This window comes from Motacilla alba, chromosome 2, assembly GCF_015832195.1.
Source record: "Motacilla alba alba isolate MOTALB_02 chromosome 2, Motacilla_alba_V1.0_pri, whole genome shotgun sequence".
In the NCBI taxonomy this organism is placed as follows: domain Eukaryota; kingdom Metazoa; phylum Chordata; class Aves; order Passeriformes; family Motacillidae; genus Motacilla; species Motacilla alba.
In genome coordinates this window covers 23,007,641-23,030,444 of record NC_052017.1, presented here as the reverse complement: position 1 = coordinate 23,030,444, position 22,804 = coordinate 23,007,641, and the positions used below count along the sequence as shown (strand labels likewise).

The 22,804-nt window shown below is 36.4% G+C and overlaps 1 protein-coding gene across 1 annotated transcript; it reads left to right on the top strand.

Annotated features, from left to right (window-relative positions):
• The first annotated feature begins 72 nt into the window (after positions 1 to 72).
• Positions 73 to 21,104, top strand: KRIT1 (KRIT1 ankyrin repeat containing). The gene is made up of 18 exons (XM_038125282.1): positions 73 to 669; positions 958 to 1,281; positions 1,945 to 2,066; positions 2,345 to 2,504; positions 3,604 to 3,696; positions 4,635 to 4,764; positions 6,871 to 7,114; positions 7,397 to 7,512; positions 7,943 to 8,086; positions 9,193 to 9,349; positions 9,616 to 9,723; positions 11,389 to 11,545; positions 13,671 to 13,822; positions 14,460 to 14,626; positions 16,467 to 16,554; positions 18,264 to 18,470; positions 18,776 to 18,892; positions 19,353 to 21,104. Exons 3-18 carry the CDS (start codon positions 1,965 to 1,967, stop codon positions 19,419 to 19,421), a joined length of 2,211 nt encoding a protein of 736 aa, XP_037981210.1. The 5' UTR covers positions 73 to 669; positions 958 to 1,281; positions 1,945 to 1,964; the 3' UTR covers positions 19,422 to 21,104.
• Positions 21,105 to 22,804: the final 1,700 nt, after the last annotated feature.

Genomic DNA, 22,804 nt, shown 5'->3' with positions numbered 1-22,804 from the left:
TCGGGGGCGTTTCCCGGCCGGGCAGTGCGGGGTGCGGGGCCGCCTCCCGCCCGTCGCCTTCCCGCCGTGCCGAGGCGAGGCAGCGCTGCGGGGCTTCCGATGCCCCCGGCCTCCCTCCTCCGTCCTCCGTCCTCCCTGGCCGGGGTGGCGCGGCCGGGAGTCCCGGAGGGAGCCGCCCTCCGCCTCCTCCCGGCGGGTCCTGCGGGAGGCGGGAAGGGTCGGCGGTGCTGGGAGAAGCCTGGGTGAGGCGTGTGCCTTAGACCGGCAGCCTTTGGAATGGGGCCGCGTTGTTAGCACCTGGGTTTGGTCAGAATCAGTTCGTGGTGGTATCTTCTGAAGCTGGTTGTGTTTATTGTCACATCCTTATGGCACACACCCCCGCCCCTCCCCGCCCCCTTCGTCCTCACTTTTTGTTTTCTGGAGTCACATTGCAAGTCTCGGCGCTGTCGGTTTCACAGACATGCTCATTTTGCGCTGGATTTAGTGCAGAGCAGTGGCAGAGGGAGTTCACCCACTGCTTATTCACCTGTCCTGCCGCCTGTCATCCAGGTGACCCGGCCGTACCAGTGTAGGTTCCCTCCACACAAGCCTATGACCCAAACCCTGTGTATTCAAGCACGTGTAAGGAAACCCAAGGAGCAGGCCTTTCCCAGCTGTGCATAAGGGATGGTTGTTTCTTTTTCCTTTTAAAGTTCTTAATATCCTAAAGTATGAGTTCTTTTAAGTTAGCATGTTGCTTATTTCATGTTTTTAGATGCTACTGTAAGTAGCATACTAAATACTAATGTAAATACTGTAAATTTGCTACTGCAAATCATTAGCTGTTTCTCTTCAGATATTATGCTGTTTGCATACCATCATTGAATTCTCTAACTAATCTATTTATCTTAACTGATGGTGAAAATATCCATGCTTATTATTGTTATTTATGCTGAGGCTTTTTTAATATTTTTTCAGGTAGTCTTGATCCCAGGAAAAATAATGGACTAAGGGCATAAGAAGCTGAGAACTTCTTTTACTTCTAGAAGAGGTGGAGAAGCTAGAAACACTAACATTTAAAATATGTGGAGGAATTAATCTGCAAAAAGCATGTGCTTACTGATGCTATGGAATGAAAGGATGTTCGTTTGCAGATGAAGAAAATGATCAGCTGGAAGGTGGAAATGGTCAGACATACCTTCCTTCTGGAAGCTGATATGTGATTTTGCTTTAGGAGGTTTTCCATATAATTTCCATACAGTTTTGTGATTTTAGGAATTGTCACCTTGGTTTAACAGAAGGGTAAGCAAAGCTTTTTCTTAAATCTAAATGCTTCTATTCATTTTTTTTTAGAAACTAAAGATGTATTCCTTTCAGAAACTTGATTTGAATGAATTGTGCACCAGTTTGCAGCCCCACTGAAATAAAACTAAGTAAATGAATCCATATTATAGTTTATTTTTATCAGCTTTGTAACTTGGTTGTAGGCAAGACTGTGGTCTGCTTTGCAGGGGGAGATGAAAAGCAGGTATTTTCTTGAAATCCACGTGGAACTCATAAAAGTGCAATACTTGTTACAGCGCAATTTATAAATCACGGTGCTTGTCACTTTGAAATGGCTTTCTTTTTTAATTTCACATCTTTTCCAGAGTTCAAAATTGCTTTGGCCTTTTGTCTAGTTTGCAAAATGGGGAAGATAGTTATAAAGTGGAAAAAAATACATTGCTTTTATTTTAAAGATGAGTTAGAGAACAAGCTTATTTGTATCAAATCTATATCACGTCCTATTTTCCTCTTTCATGAAAAGGAAGCATAATTATATCAGCCATTGGCATTTCTCCAGTTAAAAAACAATAAATAAATAATGCAGAGCATCAGTGGATATGAGCACTGCATCCTGAAGTTTAGTGTGCTGTTGGATGTTTTTTTCAGCTGAACCTTTTCCTGTTTATTCATTATTTCCAGTGATAAAGTAAGAAGGAGAGATGGGAAACCCAGAAAACATTGGAGATGCTTATGTTGCTGTGATTCGTCCAAAAAATACCGCTAGCCTCAATTCTCGGGAATATCGAGCGAAATCCTATGAAGTAAAACTATTTATTTTCTTTATGTATTAGTTATTTGGCTTTTTAAATAGTATAGTAAATAAGTAATAATATTACAGAGGAGAATGTAGCGTTGTCTTTTACTCTTTAGTCTGCTGCAGAGGTCATTCTGACTTCACCATTCTGCTCCTCAACATTTAGTACTTCTTGAATTTTGTTACTGCTTTTACTGTGGCATAATAAATAATAATAAATTTTTAAAAGTTCTGTGCTTCTTTCAGCTGTGCTTAAACATTTTTGGTTTCATTATTGTTTGAAAGATTTTGCTGCTTGAAGTTCCCATTGAAGGCCAAAAGAAAAAAAGAAAGAAAGTTTTGCTGGAAACTAAACTTCAAGGAGGCACTGAGATAACCCAGAGCATCTTGGATTATGTATTAGAAGCCACCAAACCAATTTCACCCGCCAATCAGGGTATTAAAGGTAAAACCATTTTAATCTAATATACTATTGACAGCACTATAAAACTGTTTTTTAAATTGGCATGGCAAAGTTGTGCAACAACATGAAATTAGTATAAAGAAAGAAGATACATTTTGAGGTTCATCAAAAAAAACTAAGCCAACTATACAACTAAAACCTTTCATGTACCTTTGTTTTTCTTTTCCTTCCAACTCTATGAAATGTTTACTAAAAGATTGTTAATAAATGAATCTTTGTCTGTGCTACTTCTTCACCTCAAGTTTAGATTTACAGCTAAACTTCCAGTAAACCATATCAGAGTGGCTTTTGTATCCATAACTTCAGCTAAAACTTGACTTGAACTAGAGAACTGATAGATTATAAAGTCAGTTGTTCAGAAGACAGTATCTATATGAAAATATTTCTAGCAAAACTGTATTGCTTACAGATGGAATTTGATGAGTACTTTTTTTTCCTTGTTGTTACGTTGTTGCTTTGATCTAGCAAAGAACATCGCACTTGTGCTGACAAATTTGTTTTAGCCAGCCTGTTACATTTTCAGCTTGGTATAAAGTAGAATGACTAAAGGACTTCTGGTCTTTGCTGTGGACTTCATCTCTGTTGTTTATGTGGTAAAATGTTGCAGGTGGCAATAGCTGCGGCTGAGTGGACATAACAGAGCTAATAATGCAGCAAACACAGAATAACAGAATTAATACACATAGAGGAATGCCTTCTAAAAGCAATTACTCTGTTCCTTGCATAGTTTGGAGAGTTTTAATTCGACTGACTCAGATGGACCAATCATTAATTATGCCGAGCTTAGTTTGTATGCTGCTAAAATATTCAGCTGAGGTTGGAAAAGTTAAAAAGGTCATATAAATTTTTTTCATGTTAATGGGCATATACATGTTAATGTTCTTTAGTTTTTCATATGTATTTAAATTTTCTTCGCTTTCTTTAGATTATAGCTCATAATGATAATTTTTTCTTCCTAGAAAGTAGGAAGATTGAGTATGGTAAGCTTTCAGATAGCCAACTCTAGATTTTTTTCTTTGTTTTGATGATTATTTAATTGTTTTGTGGTTTGTCTGTTTTTTGTTTCTAAATAATGTGCTAGGAAAGCGTGTGGTGTTAATGAAGAAGTTTCCTCTAGATGGAGAGAAAGCAGGCCAGGAGGCATCTCTTTACATTGTTCCAACTGTTGTGAAAGGTAACATTGAGCGTGATTTGTGAAGCTGCACCCATTTTAGCAGAAGTTCACTTGAGGGTTTCCTTTTTTGTATGACATCTTTTAAGTTGTATATATCTGTCTCATTGATATATATGTATAATTATAATATATAATACATGACATATTTATATAATATATTTTAATGTGATAAATGTTTTTTCTGTATTTAAACATTAAAAGTTGCAGGCAGGTGCAAAACTCCCTGAATATTTTAAACTTTGAAGAAGTTACTTAAAATCAAGGAAGATTTAATTACTTTGGTTTAATGTATTGCCTTTGTTTTTGTAACAAAGCAATGTTAAGCAGTATTTGTACATTTGGTTATATTTCAAAACACAGGCCTTGTGTAGAATTTGCTGAATGCAACTCTAAGACATCCTACTCAGTTCAGTATTCTCTACTCAGAGAAGAATAAGCAAGTCTCTAAACAGTAAAGAGAGTCTTTGGAAAGCCAAGTAAATTACTTGTCAAGAAAGTATTTCTAAAAATAAATAGTAAACTGTGTGCTTTTGGGGAAACTTCTTCATTTTTGCCTTACTTATAAGACTTGATAAAATCTATCAGATAGATACCATTGTGGAGTTACCAGTGTCAATACATATCCCTCCTAGTCCTGAATCATCTTCGGTTGTTTTTTTTTTTGGTTATAGGATGCATTTAACATTTATTCCTCAAATGAACCTGATCACACTGATGGAATAGTGACAGAATACGTAGGGGTTTTGAGGCTAACCTGTTGGGTTGTGAATTGCTATGTAAAGATTGTATGTATTTACTATAAATTATTATTTGGAGAAAATTAAGTCACTCTAGTCTAAAGTTATAGTCTTAATTAGGGATGTGTAACTATAAAAGATGCAGAAGAAGAAATAAGATTCTTCTCACTGATGTATTTTCAGAGAATGTTTCTTTTTTAGATAATACAAAATATACATACAGTCCTGGATGCCCTGTGTTCTACTGTTTACAAGACATCATGAGAGTCTGCAGTGAATCCAGCACACACTTTGCTACACTTACTGCAAAAATGTTAATTGCCTTGGACAAGTAAGAGACACCATCAGTAAAAATACATTAAAATGAAAACTTTGATATTTTATATCAAAACATAAATATATATTAAAAAGATAATTTTTCAACGTAACACATAGTTTTTATAGCATTCTTGTGGTTAAGAAGGAAATCATCATGGTATTTTCTTCATGTTTATCAGAAATTGAAACCCTGACAACATATTTCTAAAATTCTTTTTGCAAATTCAAGAATGGTGGGTTCATCTAAATCAAGCAGCTTTTTGGAAGTTCATGCTCACAGTGATTGTTTTGTAAAATCGTAATGTTTAATCATCTGTAAATGACATCATTATCATTTGAGTGAGAACATTTGCCAGAGTGAAGTAAAAATATCCTGTAATTGTATACCATTAAGATTTGCCTTTAAATTAAATCTCCCTGTAGAAAGGGAGTGCATCTTCCCCAGACACACAAATTTATTTGCAGTAGGGAATTAACTTTCAGAAAGGTGATTAGTTGTTTGGCCAGATTTATAGTAGTTTGAAATTTGAATACATGAACAGGTTTTTTGTTGTTTTCGTGGGGAGTTTTTTGTTGCTCTTTTTTTGGGTTTTTTTGTTGTTTTTTTCTTTTAATGTACCCTTAACCAAAAAATACCAGACACACTTATGTATGAACTTATTTGCAGTAATAAAGTTAGCTGAAACCTCTGGCTAATGTAAAAAATCATGCTACAGGCTATTACCTAAAAAGTTCTGTGTGTAGGATTTTTACAGTTTATTAGTAGAGTTGTAGTATTTCCATGTATACCATCATACCAGTTAAATTTATTTGCTGCTTGCTGAGTGCCTTTGGGTTTTAAGTTCTGCTTAGAAGTGTTTCAAGTCTCACAAGAAGCCTTGGAGGTATAATAGAAAATAGTTTATATATTTTATTCTCCTGAAATAATTCTTCTCAAAGATTCAAACTGCCATAACTAATTTATTTACCAAATATTTAGAGAAAATGCCTGAAAATACCTTAGAGGGTGTTTATAGCACAATGACTACAGTTTTACTGTTCTTTCTGCCAGGACCATGAGTAAGTGAAGAGAATGCTGCTTTTGCAGGACATTATAGCTTGGATTTAGGACTTAAAAATAGGCCTAAGCATATGCATGGAACTGCAGATTACCTTCTGCCATCCTTACATATGCTTCTGGGACAGACAAGGTCCAAGTGGTCTGTCAGTGGATGTTCAAAGCACGTTCTTACTTCTCTTTCTTCTATATTTCCAGGCTCAATCACTGAACAGAATTTATTGTATTCCAGTAAAGCACATTTTTACCTCAAGCTTGTGAGAAAGCATGTGCAGAAACCTAAATACAAACCTGGCTTTAGACCTTTAATGCACCACTTAATATAACACTAAAACAATTTAACAATTCAGTAAAAATATATTTATCCAAAACTTGAGATGAACAACTTGTCCTGAGCCCTGTGTTGTACTGCATATGTGGTAGGAAAAATGCAGCAGGTGTACAGTACTGACTTCCCCTGGTAGCACAGACTAAGAGAGCTCTAAAGCTCTTCAATACTGTCAGTAGGAGTGCACTGAGAAGAGAATCAACTTCAGCAGAGCTTTATAAAAAGGCAAGTGGTAGCCTATGTGAAAGGGACTTAGCAGTTTAAAAACTGGACCTTCTGGTTTGTTGCCATTTTCTGTCTTTCCCTAATGAAACATGTGAGTTGAAAAGCTTAAGTCAGTACAGACATTGAAACTCACCCTTAGAAGAACTCCTTTAAGTTTCAAAATTTGTTCAGAGTAGTACTGTTAATAAACTGAAAGTAAATGAAATGTTGGTGTGGTTTTGTGGTTATAACCCATGTTACTCTTAGTGTGTAATTTCCTTCTCTTTGAGAGTTTGCATCCACATAGAATTGAGCAAATACAACTGTTTAACTGAGTGTGGTTAACAAATTTCACATTCAGGGAGTAATTTAGTCTTATGAAATTGTCTGTGCAAATTATAATTATTTTTTAAAATTCAAATGTGTGATTATCATATATGCAATCCCTAATCAAACAAAATAATGGACAGTATGACCAAAATGATCCTTTTCTACCTGAAAATTAATTGCTTGCTCATTCTGTCCTGCAGGTGGTTGGATGAACGGCACACCCAGTCTCACTCCATCCCTGCTTTATTCAGACCATCTCCTCTTGAAAGAATTAAAACAAATGTAATAAACCCTGCCTATGCTATAGAACCTGGTCAAACAGAGAGCTCATTGCACATGGGTTATACTGCCCTGGAAATAAAGAGTAAAATGCTGGCATTAGAGAAAGCAGATATGTGTATCTATAATCCTTTGTTTGGATCTGATCTTCAGTATACCAATAGGGTAAGAACTGTATTTTCATTTTGTATTTGTGAAACATACATACATTTTCATTTTAGAGTTCATTCATTTATTTGATATGAGTGTGTGCTCACATCAGAGTTATTTAGCAGTAAGTGTGCACTAGTTTTTCAAATTCTCATATTTGATCATAATTCTCTTTCATTATAAAATGTTACTGTCATAACTTTGGTTTCAAGAGAATACCTGACCGGAATGGGGGGTTGTGTAGCCAAATCTCAGTAAGATATCTTTTTCAGTTGTGTTTAAATTATGTCTTCACAGGTTGACAAGGTGGTAATAAATCCATACTTTGGCCTTGGAGCCCCAGATTATTCAAAGATTCAGATTCCTAAAAGAGAAAAGTGGACACGTAGCATGAGCAGTGTCACAGAGGACAAGTATTATGTTGCATTCCTTTTTCATTAATAGATAATTTTGTTTTGTTTTATTACAGTAGCACTTGGTAGACTTATAATGAGATTCCTGTTACTTTGTACTTCACTGTAGAAATACATATTTTAAATTAAATTCTATTTGAAATCTTAAAGTACTGAAACACAACAGTTAAGGGATGAATCAAGAAAGATGTGAATTATAAACATTAGAGAAGCATTTCTTACTCTAATAAATACAGCTGTGGCTTGATTTCTGCATGACAAAAACCCTATTTGTGTGAATACTGGCACATTTTAGCTGCATGAACTTCTCTTTTATTCTTCACGTAGATCTATGGTTAGTGCTATGTTAGTAACTTTTAAAAAGTTGATGTTCTCAACAATTGTAATATTTCTGAATGATGTTTTTCCTGCTTCCCCTTTTAATGCATAGGGAACACCAGTGGGTAGATGATTTCCCTCTTCACCGCAGTGCTTGTGAAGGAGACTCTGATTTACTAAGCCACCTTCTGGATAAAAAGTTTTCTGTTAATCAGTTGGATAGTGACCACTGGGCACCAATCCATTATGCATGCTGGTGAGTCAAGCATAGTTTTGCCAATCAAGTGCATTCTAGCTGTCATGATTCTTTAGCACTATCATTTATGTAATTTATCAGCCTCCAAAAGAAGAAATAAAAAAGACCCTCTAGACTTTTTATGCTTTCATTATAATATATGCTAGTGTTAACCTTCTGAAGAGAAATATTGCTTCAGGTTTTGAAATAATTTTAATTTTAATAGTTTTTGGGGAGACCAGTTGTGGAGATCGTGTCATCACTTACTTATTGCCTCTTGTATCTCTCCTGACTATTCTAATTCCTGCTGGAGGCACTGGGTCTACTTTAGCATGAAAGGTAACTTTCCCAGTCTGTGTTGGCTTAAGCCCGTGAGCAGTTTTACAGCACAGCAGTAGCTGACCTCAGCATGTTTTGGTGCTGGACACATTTTAAGTGGGAAGCTGGACTAAGTGATTTACAGAGGTCAACATGTCTGGCTATAACTCTGCTTGAAAGCTTTTCTCAGTCATAAAAATGCTTTTGTTTTATCTTTATGGAAGTTAGTATTTTGTATATATAGTGGTCAGTATGTCTGATGATAGGAATAACATGAAAATCAAACTTGACTATAAAAAGCCCACATTCTTACTTGCTTTTTAGTGTTTGTCAGAAAGCTTGTAAATACTTCATACATCAAACATACACAAGAGTTACCAGTTATAAGCATGGGGATTAAGAATCCTCAGGATCCATCCGCGTGACAAGCAGAAGCTGAACTCTGATTCTCACACTGAATATTTTTTTCCAGACAAAGCTGGACTCTGTTCTGCCATGACTAAATTGCTGCAATTACCCAAACTTAGCTAGCTTAAAGCAAGGTTCTGCTTGTCTGTCATGAATCCAATCAATGGTTACTAGACCAGTGATTACCGAAGAAGTGTAGAACTGATATTAATTTCTACAAACTTAATTATGTTCCATTGTATCTGGTGTGATTTGAAAACTAAAAACTCTTCAGTGTGGAAAAAAACCACTCTTTTTCATAAATAGGACCATCTGAAAAAAACACTTTTTTGTAATTAGAATCATCTGAAAAAAATTATTACATATTTGCTGTGTCTGTTCTGATTTAAATATGTCTGCAGGTATGGAAAGGTTGAAGCCACTCGAATGCTGTTGGAGAAGGGGAAATGCAATCCAAATCTTTTGAATGGTCAACTTAGCTCTCCTCTTCATTTTGCTGCTGGAGGTGGGCATGCTGAAATAGTACAAATTCTACTAAATCATCCCGAAATTGACAGAGTAAGTTCTGTTTGTGAATAGAAATAGCAGATTTAGCAATAGTTTCTAGCTTGTGTATGAGAAATATTATGTTGTCAGATCAATGATCTTGTTTTGCAATTACTGAAAAATGGTTAAATGTTTTTGATTACCTCTGCTTTTCCCATTGTGTATCAATCAAATGTTTGAACTCTAGTATCAAGGATTTTAATTATCTTGAAAATGTGTAAATATTTACCTGTCTGCAGTGAAATCAATGTAGAATCGGTGTTTCTGTTTGTTTATAGCACATTACTGATCAACAAGGAAGATCTCCGCTGAACGTCTGTGAAGAGAACAAACAAAATGAGTGGGAAGAAGCTGCAAAACTACTGAAGGAAGCCATAAATAAACCGGTATGAGTTTATTTTTTAAATATTTTAAAGCTTATAGTTAATTTACACTTAATCTTTTAGAAGAGCTAAAGTCACATCCGGCTGTTACTGGAAATGTGCAGCATGTTGAAATTGTTAGTGTAAATATTGGCAAACTGGCATTTTATCTCTTTAAATGTTTCTGTTCTCTTTCATGGCTCAAGAAATACATGTAATACATATAAACATGATGCTCCAATTTATTTGTAGGAGCATTACATCAGCTACTGATGTTATGCCTAATTTTGATCATGCAACCGTTAGCTTTCTTAATGCATTCTTATCTTACGTGTTGATAAACATTCACCTGGCTAAATGTAAGCTTCTATGAAATAGGCTTTTCATCAGTTAAAGCCTCAGTGCAGGCTCCCTTGGCAGCCAGTGGAGTTTTAGCCAGAATAGGAAACAAAATTTACAGTACAATTCCTCTTATCCTGAAGTAAATTTAAAATTAGTCAAACGATATAAACCCACTTGTTTCTTTTCTTTGACTTCAGATGCAACCTGTATCCCTGTAAGTAGGTGGTACTAAACCTGTCAGTTTTTCAAGATGTTTTAAATTATCTTCATTTCACTTTGCATGAATGATTTCCAAAATAATTAAGGAAGGAACTGACCTTCATTTTAAGGATCTTATTATGCAGTAGATCATGTGAAGGTGTGTCTAATGACTCTAAAGACTAATGGACATGTTTTAAGTAGATTTCAGAGTGTAATGTGTGATGTTATGTTGTCACTTATTACGATTTAATTAATACAATATATAAACTCTCCCTATAAACTACTGCAGTGGGATTGACAGTGACTACTGCAGCAAAAATAGATTGATGTTTTCCATTCCGACCTCATTTTCAATCAGTTGTCATTTTCCAAGCCATCCATCTTTTTTTTCCAGAAGTATTTAGGAACTCAATTCTTGAGGACCTAGTAGATTTGAGGAAGAGAAATAACAAATTCCTGAAATGTTTTTATTCAAGCAGCTCAAACATCTACTCTGTTACAGAAATGAAAACAAGACATTTCATTGATTTATGACTTGTGTATGTATGCTTTAAGCACCTAATTTATGTTTATGTAAATCTTTCAGGAGACATGCTGTGGGCTGACATGCAATTCAGTGAAAGCTATGGGAGTTCTGAAGGGGAAAATGATTTATTATTTATAAGATTTATTTAGATTCTATTACAGGAGCACTATAAGATTTAGTGAGATTGTATTCTCATAGCAGGTTCTGAGTAAAGGGTGGTGCTTCCCTCTAAAAATAAGTCTTTTTAGTATAGGGTGGAAAAATTCATAACCTGCCAGTAATAGCAAAGTGAACATTTTGGGATATGCACAGGCAGCTGCTCCCAGATCCCTCAGGGAACTTTTAAATACCTACTTGCCTTTGAGTTCAACAGAAGTTCTCAGAATACCAGCAAGATCTTTCTTGGAGTTAGTATTGTAAAAAACACAGTATAGGAACTTCCCGAGAACATGAAACGAGCAATTTGGGTAAATAATAAATATGTACGAGTTGTGCAATGTTTTTTTTCCCCAACATTATAGATGTTGCTGATAGATGGTGAAACTACTTTCCTCTCTAGAAACACAAACAGAAAGGATTTTAACAAATTGTTTGTGCAATATGTTCCCATTTTTATGTAGTATGAAAAGGCACGGATTTATCGTATGGATGGGTCGTACCGCTCTGTGGAGCTGAAACATGGAAACAACACAACTGTCCAGCAGATAATGGAGGGCATGCGCCTGTCTCAAGAAACTCAGCAGTACTTCACTATCTGGATCTGTTCTGAGAACCTCAGTAAGTAAAAGGGACAATGGTTATACTTGAGGGTTTTATTTCTGTTTGCCTTTAGAAAAAGTAATGCTGTCTTAGGAGAGTAGGATTCATGCTCTCTGACAGGCTTCACAGCCTGATGTCTCCAAACTGCTTTCAGAGCTGTGGAGAGCATCTTTGTTATAGCTTTTACTTTGGGTACCCTCAGTAGGTCTGACTGTGTCACTCTGGCACCTATAATGTATTTCTTCCAGGCAGATGATGAGGCTGTTCCAGGTTACCTTTCTGTCACAGGGCACTTTGTCTGTCATAGGCCTTACTAGTAGCTTATCCTGGATTTATCCATATTTTTCTTCCCAGACTATCTGAATTTGGATGCATGTAGTTGTTTTTACCAATGTCTATAGTCTTTTTAAAACTACTAATTAAAGTAAGATGATTCATGTTTTTTCATTAGGTCCTTTAATCATATGAATTTTCCTGTGTTTTGCACCAAAATAATTTCTGATAAACAAGTTTTCAAATATATTTGATGGGAGAGAGTTCTGATGTAAAATGTCATGTTTATATTTATGGGTTTTTTTTGGTATTTCTGATCTAAATAAAAAAGATATTACAGTTTTTATTTGAGATATATACTAGAAGATAAGTAGAAGCCCAAGAATCAACAAGTGTGGCTGGGTATTTTCAGATAATGTGGTCAACAGTACTGCTGCAACAGGATAGCTATGGGACACCCTGTGGATTACAAAGCTCAGTTGTGGTCTGGTAGGATACTGGGTTGAGAGTGTCATTAACACAGAAGCCTTGCATTTAAAATTTTATTTACTGTTGCCAATGCTCCACTACAGTGGTATTGTTACTTTTTTTTCAAAGTAGCTTTAATTATTGCAGGAAATATTTTCTTTATTTTTCTTTAATCTTTTTCTTCCAGTGTCATATCATTGGCCTTTTTACTTTGCTGTATTGCCACATGACTTCTGTAACCCTCAGCTAAACATAGATGTTAATGTGAAGAAAAGGAAGTGTTTGAGGGTTAAAGTCTTGCTGCTTTTGCCTTTTCTAAATATGTATATAATGTTTTCATAGAATCATTGAGATATTACCCTTGCATTTCAGGGGAAGAGCTCACTGATAAATTGTTTGCGTAACAGCAAGTAATTCTCTAGATATTTAGCCTAGATTTGAAAATGAGCTTCTGATTTATGGCTGCAAAAAACTAATGGACAAGTTTCATTATAAAGTATGTTGCAGTTTGTGTACAACTGTAAGGACAGTAGGTTTCTTGCTTGTAGAACAGATGATGCTTTTCTGTGTTTGACAGATTGTTCCCTGTGAAAGATGTTGTGCTATAATGTATCCATTTATGCCTTTCCTATGATGGGAAATGCCACAGTGTGAAAGCCAGAGCAGTGAGGGTGAGGAGATACAGCCTCCTAGAACCTCACTCCTAGGAAAAGGCAAGTGATAATCCAAGGACAGGCAGGGTGAGTGCGTAAGCCAAAGATACAGACTCTAGTACATAGTAGGACTGTAGCTGAAAGCTCAGTATTAATTTCTCAGCTCTCATATACACAAGAGAATGCGAAACATTGATTAAATTTAGTCTGTTAAAAATCAAGACATTTTACATATTAAAAAGAAGAATGTCTTCTGAAAAGAAGAATGTGTGTTCTGAAAAGTTTGTGGTTTTTATATATATACAAAAAGGGCAAATACATTTATAAGATAAATTATATCTGTATTTTTCTGTCAGAAATAAGATTATTGGACTTTATATTTCTCTATATTTCTCTACAATAATGGAGACGAGTCTTTCATGTTTTATTATTGTGTTTTTAAGGCCAGTCTTGGTACTCCATTAAATTTTTAAATAGCACTTCACTCCTAAGAAACTGAAAATAACAAAGTTTCAACACTATTTCATTTAGTGAATTGATACTAAGAGTTTTGTCAATAAATCCATATTTTCAAAACCTTTTCTATATAGCAGTTTAGAAAACATAGGAAAATGTTTGTTAATGAGTCCTCAATTTCACGTACTCTGGGTTTGGTGCAGCATTTAATTATTTATGTGTATGTGTGTGTGCATGTGCATGTGCTGGGTTATTCTGTTTGTTTATTTAGAAACAAACCTGTTATTTTTCAGGTCTCCAGCTGAAGCCATATCACAAGCCTTTGCAGCATATTCGAGACTGGCCTGAAATATTCACTGAACTGACAAATTTGGATCCTCAAAGGGAAACTTCACAGCTTTTCCTGAGAAGGGATGTGAGACTTCCACTGGAAATAGAAAAAAAGGTCAGGACTTGGAAGTGAATGAAATAATGGTCAGACTCAGAACACTTGAAGCATCAACACTCAGTGTATATAGTGACTGTAGTAATTTCCAAACTTATTTAAACCTGACATCTCCTTTTCTGTAATGGATTGAGTCTTCACATTCTTCCCTTCCTCTCTCTTGCCTTCCTGCCATCTCTTTGTTCTCTCTCTCTCTTTCTCACCCTCTCTGTTGGATTTATCCAATGTCTCCAAGTGTCAGTCTCTGTCTGTCATACAGCTAAAAACAACCTGCCTGATTTTATTCCTTGTGCTGTTGTTTTTCAGTTATTAATTGGTCGATTTCAATGGGATTATTCAAACTTATTAGTGAAAATGAATTCATGGGGGAAGAAATCCACAGATACCAATATTTCTGGGAACTTTCTGATTGGGCATGGTGTGCTAGTTGCCTTTCATTTGTGTGTTAGATCAGTGAAGTGTTGAAGCAAGTCAATGAAAAACAATGCTTCTATTACAAAGCACCGCTAAAATGTACACTTCAGTCAGGATCACACCTTTGTCTTCTTTCTCTGAATCTGTGAGAAATGCTGTTCATAGTTTCTAAGCTTATTTTCCTTTTTACAAAGAAATAATATTATTTACATCTTTTTAACAGATTGAGGATCCCTTGGCTATTCTTATACTTTTTGATGAGGCCAGATATAATTTACTGAAAGGTTTTTATACATCACCTGATGCAAAGCTGATTACACTGGCAAGTCTGCTTCTACAAATAGTCTATGGAAATTATGAGAGCAAGAAACATAAACAGGGCTTTCTAAAGTAAGTATGTGTTTAAAATTTAAAATTATGGGTTAGATTAAGTATTTTTAGATAGCACTTCCTATGGAACCCTCAGACTTTAGGTATGATATGTTTGTTGGTTTTCTTATTCACTCAGCTATAGTTCAGAGTAATCATGTAACCCTTGTAGCATTAATAGAAGTTGGGCATTGTGTGTGAAAATGTATTAATCTTAATTACTGCAGTCCTAGACAGAGGGTGGAGGTTCTACAGTGTGTGAAATCTGTCCTGAGATACAGTAATACCAAAATGAACAACATTTATTCAAGGGTTCTGACAGGACTGAGGCCTTGAGCAGTGTTGAAGAAACATCTTACTATGGCAGTTGGACCAATGTCTGGGATTGACTTTCCCTCTTTGGACAGACCATGCAGTGATATTGTGTCTCTTCTGTCATTTGTAGGAGAAATGCTGTACTAAATTAGTCAAACCCAGTAGGGCTCAGCCAGATGCTATTTTTCTCTCCCCTTCTCTCTGCATGCCAGCAGAACAGTAGCTGAGCTATTTTGGGATGGCTTGTTCTTCCCACATACATTTCTGCAGCAGTATCTGAGCCCATGAGGATGCCAGTTCTCTACTGTGTGCACCTTCACCCCCTGCCGTCTCCACCTCACTTCATTCATGGAACAGCAGCTGTGCTGTTCTGGAGTGCTGCTATGCTTCTCATCTTCTCTTATTCACAGCATCTGCTGAGCTGCCTTGGCCTGATTGGTTTTTTGCATGTATTGTCCTGCAGTTGCACAGCCAGTCGATGGAGTATAAGGGGGATGGGGTTTAAGTGGGACTGCCCTCCTGTAGGAGTGTGCAGTTCAGTGCAGCTGAGTTTTGTATGAAACTACTCTCTGCTGAGTCCCAGCAGCTGCAGGGTGGTGTTCCTCTCCACACTGAGGCCTATTAGTACTGAGGTTCCAAATTTATCCTGCTCAGTGGAAGTGTTTGGCTCTACAGACAGGACTACCTGCAAAGATAGGTTGGGCTAGATAAAAAGCCATTTGGACATGCTTTCCATCCATATTCACATGGTTCTTCATATAGATAAAGAGTTTCATAATCTGTTTTTCTTTCTGTAGTCCACATAAGTGTTCATGAAAAGACTGGTAATTCCAAAAATATATCCCTAGTTGTTTGTATGAGAGTGTCCTTGACCTTAAAGATCTGATGCACTGTCTTGTGCAGGGTTTTTGCTTGGCAGATCATATATACTACCAAATACAGTTTAAATAGGTTACCTCACTAGGTCTTGAGACTGTCTTAATTGTACAAAGAAGCAAACTAGTAAAGGTTTGCATTCTTCCTTTTAGTTTTGTTTCCTGCATTTTGGTTTTTTTTAAAAAAGGCAGTTGATGTAAGTAGCTTCTCTTTCGTGTCATGTAATATATCACTTCAGCATGGAAATTAATTAGGCTGAGTCCTTGGTAGTGCTGACTGCAGGAGAGGAAGGAAGAGTATCTGCAGTCTGTCATATTTTCTGAGTGTATGATATGCTGATGTAAATGGCATTCTGTATATAATTTTGGCTTTCAACCTGGAATTCACCAAACTGCTCTCTAGCCAAGGATGAGTTGTGTGTTCTGCTGGCATTTTCTCTTCATGCCATGTCCATGATGTGTGACACAGTGTATAATGTAAAGCTGGATCTTCATTAACTGAGAATTGCACAGTATCTTAGGAAACCATCTCATCTGATGAGGCAAGATGGAGTAGGAGCCGACTGTCTAGCTCAGTATATGACTAGAAGGTACACTGTGGCAGACATTGTTCTTTTTTTCTTACTTTGTTTAGTGAAGAAAAATTTTGTTCCTCTTTGTTTTTCTCTTAGTGAAGAAAATCTTAAATCTATCGTACCAATAACTAAATTAAAAAGCAAAGCTCCTCATTGGACAAACAGGATACTTCATGAATACAAGGTAAGATAAATAATCAGGTAGTAGAAAATCCTGTTCTTAGACATTTTTGACTGTTTGGTTGTCAATTAATGAACAGAAATACAGGTATAAAAAGCTAAAAATGTGTATGCTCTGAATTTCTGGAGTTCATTGTGGAATGTATTTCTTGTACAGTTACAAATCTCTTTGTTAGAAGTAAATGTATTTGTTATCTGTTCATTTACCTTCAGTGTTAGCTCTGTATGGGGCACACTTCTAATTCAGGCATAGGTGTGAAAAAATTTACTATGATTTAAATTTCCATGTCTACTTGTAGCAAGAGATCCCCAAAGTTCTTTTTGTCAGTGTAACTTGTATCTTAGGGATCTGGTAGTGCTGCTGATGTACCCACACACACACAAACTCCTTTTTTAGAGCAGTTAATTGAGCAAAAATTTTAAGTTTTTTGGACTTGGGCTGCTTGTGTAAAAATTCATCTGACTGAGGGCTGTGGCTCCCAAATGAGGTCAGATTAAATTTGTGGTCTTCACAAGTAATTGTGGGAAAAGTGAGCTGTGTCAGAAAGAGAACTGTACCAGCTGACATTCGTCACTAAAGGTAGCTGTCAGAAAACATTGTAGAGGCACCTAGTGAATGTTTTCAAACCTCGCTCCTCTTTTTGAGGTGAGATTACTCAGTCATAAACTTTCTTTTGTTGCTCACACCTTTTTTGTCAGAAATTAGCAAGTCATTCCTATTCTTTCTGATAGAGATGAAGGAGGGGGTGATGGTGGTCTAGGACTATGGTGTAGCAAAGTCATCTACTCTGTCACAAATTATATGTAAGAATGAGCATAGCTTTCTTTACTTCTGCTTTTGAGATATTATTTTGGGGTGTGGGGCATGGGGGAAGGGGAAAGAAGTTGCAATCTTTTGTTCTGAAGATTTTACATGTTAGAAATGGCTGTGTAGAATTCAGGCAAGCTGTAAGGCAGGGGAAGGATCCAGACAGGCTGATCCTGTCTACCACACCCACAGTCACGGCCCCCTTACTGTTGAAGATTTGTGTTCTCCCTTGTGTCTGTGCCTTCTGATCTTGTCCACGTCCCAATCAATTTTTTATTTATTAGAGTAGTTGTTCTCATTCTGGTTTGAGGAGCACTCCAGCAATAGTTTGTTCTGACTGCTGCACTCTAGTAAAGAGGAAGGAACAGAAGCCTGTCTCATTTTGAATGAAGGCTCCACTAATGAAAAGAGATCTGCACCTCTCTTTTCCTTAGAAAAGAAAAAACAATCCATGTTTTTGGAAGGAGGTACTTGCTCATCTTACCATGTCTCACTGGACTGGACTCCTTAAAAGGAGGAAGAATACTAGTTTTAAGGATTGTGATGCATTTGGTGTCAGATGGGTGCATAGCTGCTGATCCCAAGTCCCGGTTACTTCTGGGAGAGGCAAAGCTGTGGGGTCCTTCAGAGGTTGTGTGTCTGTACTCAGATTTCCAAGGCTCATATAGGTATCTGGGTTTTGCATCATTCTCTTCTAGCACTTGAGCCTTTCCATGGCTCTAAGTATTAATTTAGCTGTAGGAAGATGGTTGAAGGGAAGGCACTTTGGAAATAAACATTTAGTAGGGATTGCACTGAACAATGGATTTGCTTCAAACAATCACAACTGTTTGGAAGGACTTGTTTGTTGATTGCCATTGTGTGGTTTTTTGTTTGTTTTGTTTTGTTTTGTTTTTTATTTTTAGAATCTCAGCACCAGTGAAGGTGTCAGTAAGGAGATGCATCACCTTCAGCGCATGTTCTTGCAGAATTGCTGGGAAATTCCTACTTATGGAGCAGCTTTTTTCACAGGACAGATATTCACCAAAGCAAGTTCAAGTAGCCATAAAGTCATCAAAGTGTACGTAGGAGTAAACGTAAAAGGGCTGCACCTCCTCAACATGGAAACAAAGGTCAGCTTAAGTGAACTGCCAGTGATAACTATAAAACTTAAATCTCTTCCCTTAAAATCTTTGTACTAGAAGTGATTTCCCATCCAACTGTTTAGTTAAACTTGACTGAAAATTTCCAAGATTTTAAGGTCTTTATAAGTCACCAACAAAGTCTTGTATTTTTCGCTTTACTACTTTATGAACTACAACTACATTGTGAAACGTAGTGGCTTAAGTCTGAATCCTGTCTTTGTGAATGAAGGGAAGTTCAATTTGCAAGTATGGATGATATTTGCTAAGTGACAGTTTCCTACATTTGGTCGTAGGCTTTACTCCTCAGCCTAAAGTACGGTTGCTTTATGTGGCAGTTGGGAGATGGAGATACGTGTTTTCAAATCCACAGTCTGGAAAACAAAATGAGCTTTATTGTACATACCAAACAGGTAAGCCCTATCATTTTGCATTCTTCATGTTCAATTACTTTTTTCCTAAATTAGATACACAAGTCTCTTATCTCTTGAGATTAACCACCCTTGCACAATATAAAAGAAGCCTAAGCCAAGCGCCTACAAACATTATTTTAAAACTTTACTATTAATATTTCAGAATGTTTGCTTGTTTTCTTAGCTTGTGAAGCCTTCAGAATTCAAAATACATAAAATGCACCTATAATCATTAGGATAAACCTTTTGTTTAATTGAAACTGTTTCTTGCATATGCCAAATCCCTCATTCTCTTAGATTAATTCCAAATATAATGAGATTCCGAGAGCTGGAGCCACTAACTTTGTGATCAAAAGTAATGGAGTTTGAGATTGGAAAAAGCTGAGAATTGCTTTTGTCATGTACTTGATTGTCATAGTTCTGAAATGCTGATAGAATTTAATTGCATCCCTTTACATAGGCAGGACTCGTTGTAAAACTCCTGATGAAATTAAATGGCCAGCTAATGCCAACTGAAAGAAACGAGTGATGGAAATGAACAATAGTTACGAGATGGCATCTGATGGCTGAGCAAAAAACAACTTGTTCCTCCTCGTAACAGGACTTCCCAGTATATGAATTTTACACAATAGAAAAGTCAATTTGTACAGTTTTTTAACTTTGTACAGAAGCTGCATGGTTTATTTTTTTAAAAAAACTATACAACATATCTATTATTTTTATAAGTATTTTTGTGTTTCGTATGTTAACTATTGTAGGGCTTGAGCTTAACCAATAAAGCTGATGAAATCTAAATGGTTTACCAAGTTTGACGAGCATGAATCCAGTAAAGCTGTTGTTCCCAGAGAAATATGGGACCACCAGTGTCATTAAGCAAGTCTCAGTTAACCTATTTACCTTTCGTGTCATTGTGTGGAACATCAAGGAGCTGGTATATGTTGCAGTATTTTGTAGACACCCTCTATTTTTAAGATACTATTGATAAATATGCTTAAAAGACCAGTTAGACCTTTGAGCAAGTACTTTTGATAAACTCTTGTTTTTTATTTTGTTTCTGACAAGCATTTTAGCTCGATTTATTTTTACTCTTGACTTTCTCATACTTTGTATTCATATTTATTCTAAAATACTGCATGAGGATGCCAAAAGGGAAATACTTTAAATCATTCAGAAGCCATATTGAATGTTTAGCATGCTTGTTTTGTAAAATGGATTTTTACTTCTGCTGTGCAATATAAAATGTATGTATGGAGGAGAGGGAGACAGGGATTTACAGATGAACCTTACTCAGAGGACTTCAGAAAGTTTTATAAATCCTACCCTGGATTGCAACACATATGCAGTAACAAAAGCTCATACAGGAGGTACTAAGTTATTTCTCTTAAATTAATTTTCTTACTGATTAATTCAGTTTCTTCAGGCTAATAGCAGTGCAGGATGCAGGAATGAAGATTACAAGGACGTCAGAAACAGTTTGTAAGCATTCTGCCTGCTCTTTGTAGAGTCAGGGTTGGGGCTCCACAAGTTGGGTCCCCAAGTGTAAGGTGGGATTCTATGCAGTCTGAAACATATCCTTGTACATTAAAATAGAATCTGTAACACAAATCTTTGAAATTTCTGGTTGTATTTCAGGGTTTTAAGTGCACTTGACTATTTCTTCCGTGTAAACTGCATGCTAAAACAGTGTGCAATATTTTGTAAAAAAAAAAAAACTTTTATAAAAAATAAAAATTAGCACTTGCCTCTAAGTTTTCAAATAAAAGCTAAAATTTATGTGAAGAATTAATACAACAGCTGTTGTATAGTAACTTTACTCATACTTTACTAGTAACTGCAGCTTAAGAAATTAAAGTAGTAAGCTGTTAAAAAACATGAACAGGAGACTTGTAGTTTGTATTCTTCTTAGCAAGCTGTACTTTTCTACTTAAACTTCACAGGCCTAAATAACAGTAAATTTTCATGGATTGTTATGCTTTATTTAAGGTAAATAATGCAACGGTCAGGTCCTTCATCGTGCATCCCTGCTATCACTTGGCACTGGTATCAGAAATACATTTCTCTACATAGCACTTTCTTAGAAAACTAGAGGAGAATATTAGGAAGATGTGTCAGTTGCCTATATAACTATACTATCAATATGCCTTATTGCTGTATAGTCCTTTCTGCTAAATTCTTATTTATTACTACCTAATAAATTGTTTGCAACAAGTCATATTTGGTGTTTCTATTTTTGTAGCCAGCATGAAGGTGCCATCAAATGTTACACCAAGCAGGTGTTATTACCAAAGAGCAGTAGTTTGTAACAGGCTCATCTTTGTAAGGTATGTAAGAAGAGCATCAGAGAAGAAAAAAAGAGTCCTATTGAATTAAGGTAGTGCACCTTGGAAACTGCTCAGGAATTTACCAGGTAAACTGGAAACTGTTAATTTTGGCAAGACAGAGGTTTGCAGATGTTGCACATCAGTGGAGCCACTGAGCAGCAAGAGCCAAACTCTGCAGTCCCAGAGGCTTCTGGCACCTGGGTACACAGCAGCTTGCACTGCCTTGCTGGGGCAAGGCAGTGCTCTCCTTTTATGTGGAAGCAGGGAAATAAAAAATGGGAACAGAGAGAAATCCAACACCACTGAGACAGACCATTAGTAACAACCCTCATATCACTACCAAAAAAAAAAAAAAAACCAATGAAAATGGGCTGCAAAATGGGCAAAGCTGACACTCGTGCCTTTGTAAACATGAGATGCCCAGATCACCACCTACAGTCCATCTAACAAGCACTTTCTTAAAAAGCAAGAACCTGTACAGCTGCCAAAAAGATTTGAGTAGAACACTCCGCCAGGTCCTGTAAGGCAAAAGAGTAACTGAGAACTTAAAACTGTGAAAAACTGGCAGGATTTTACCAAGTGGAATAACTGACCCCCCTGACCCCAGTGAGCAGCTTGTTCAAGAGAAGCCTTTGGTCCTGGGGTGATGTCCTGCTGCTGCTGCTGCTGCTTGGAACAATTGCTCCAGGGAGGTGGGAGTTTCCAAACCATTGTCAGCTTACAGCTGGATGCAGTTTGAAGCTGGGCTGTTGACTGAAAAAAGAAATACAGGTTCAAGAGAAACAGCATACATGGTTTGCAAAAGCTCTGCATTACCTTAATTGTTACCACTATAGGGTAAAGATACAAAAATAATGTACAAAATTACTATTCTATATAAATACAATTAGTAATTACATAAAATTTAAGTAAAACCTGTATTCATATATAAATAATTAATCTGGAAATCCTCTCCCTTGGAAGAAATAGACTGACACTATTCCACCAAAAATGTCCTTACTTCATAAATTGATAGAGCAGGATGTCAATAACAAGCAGTGACAGCTCTCATGTCCCCTGGAAGAATTGTCAAGGCTTGTAAATACGAAGGAACTCTTTCTCAATCACTACAGCACTGATGAATTTCCTTTGGCCCTGAAAAGTGTTGAAACTTCAGAGATTGCAGGCAACAAATTGAAAACTTTACTAGATCCTATAGCTGACGTGAAGAGTTTGAAGATACTCAACACTGATTCCATGCACATCTCAGCATTCACAAGCGTTCTCTGCTACCTTCACTCATCTAGTTATTCTCAGCACATGTGAGACCTTGATAGAGGGTTTACCACAGGATATTACATGTTTTAAAAAACTACAAGAGTATTAATTCATAACAAGTTTATGCTTTTGCCTGTGCACCTTTTCCAGTTGATAAAACTAAAAGTACTCAGAACTGATGACAACAAATAGTTTATTTCAGATGAAGCAGGGAATTTATGAGAATTTAGGTTTCTGAACTTTGCAAAAATTTATTTAAAAGCATTACAGATAATCTTTGCAACCATACCCTGTTGAAATGTCTCATTGTGTGTAATGATCAACTGGCTTCCCG

Bases quoted from the DNA above. Each gene is read 5' to 3' on its own strand.
- KRIT1 (XM_038125282.1), top strand. From the start codon at position 1,965: ATGGGAAACCCAGAAAACATTGGAGATGCTTATGTTGCTGTGATTCGT. The intron at 2,505-3,603 runs GTAAAACCATTT...ATAATGTGCTAG, and splicing joins CGCCAATCAGGGTATTAAAG to GAAAGCGTGTGGTGTTAATG. The intron at 4,765-6,870 runs GTAAGAGACACC...TCTGTCCTGCAG, and splicing joins ATGTTAATTGCCTTGGACAA to GTGGTTGGATGAACGGCACA.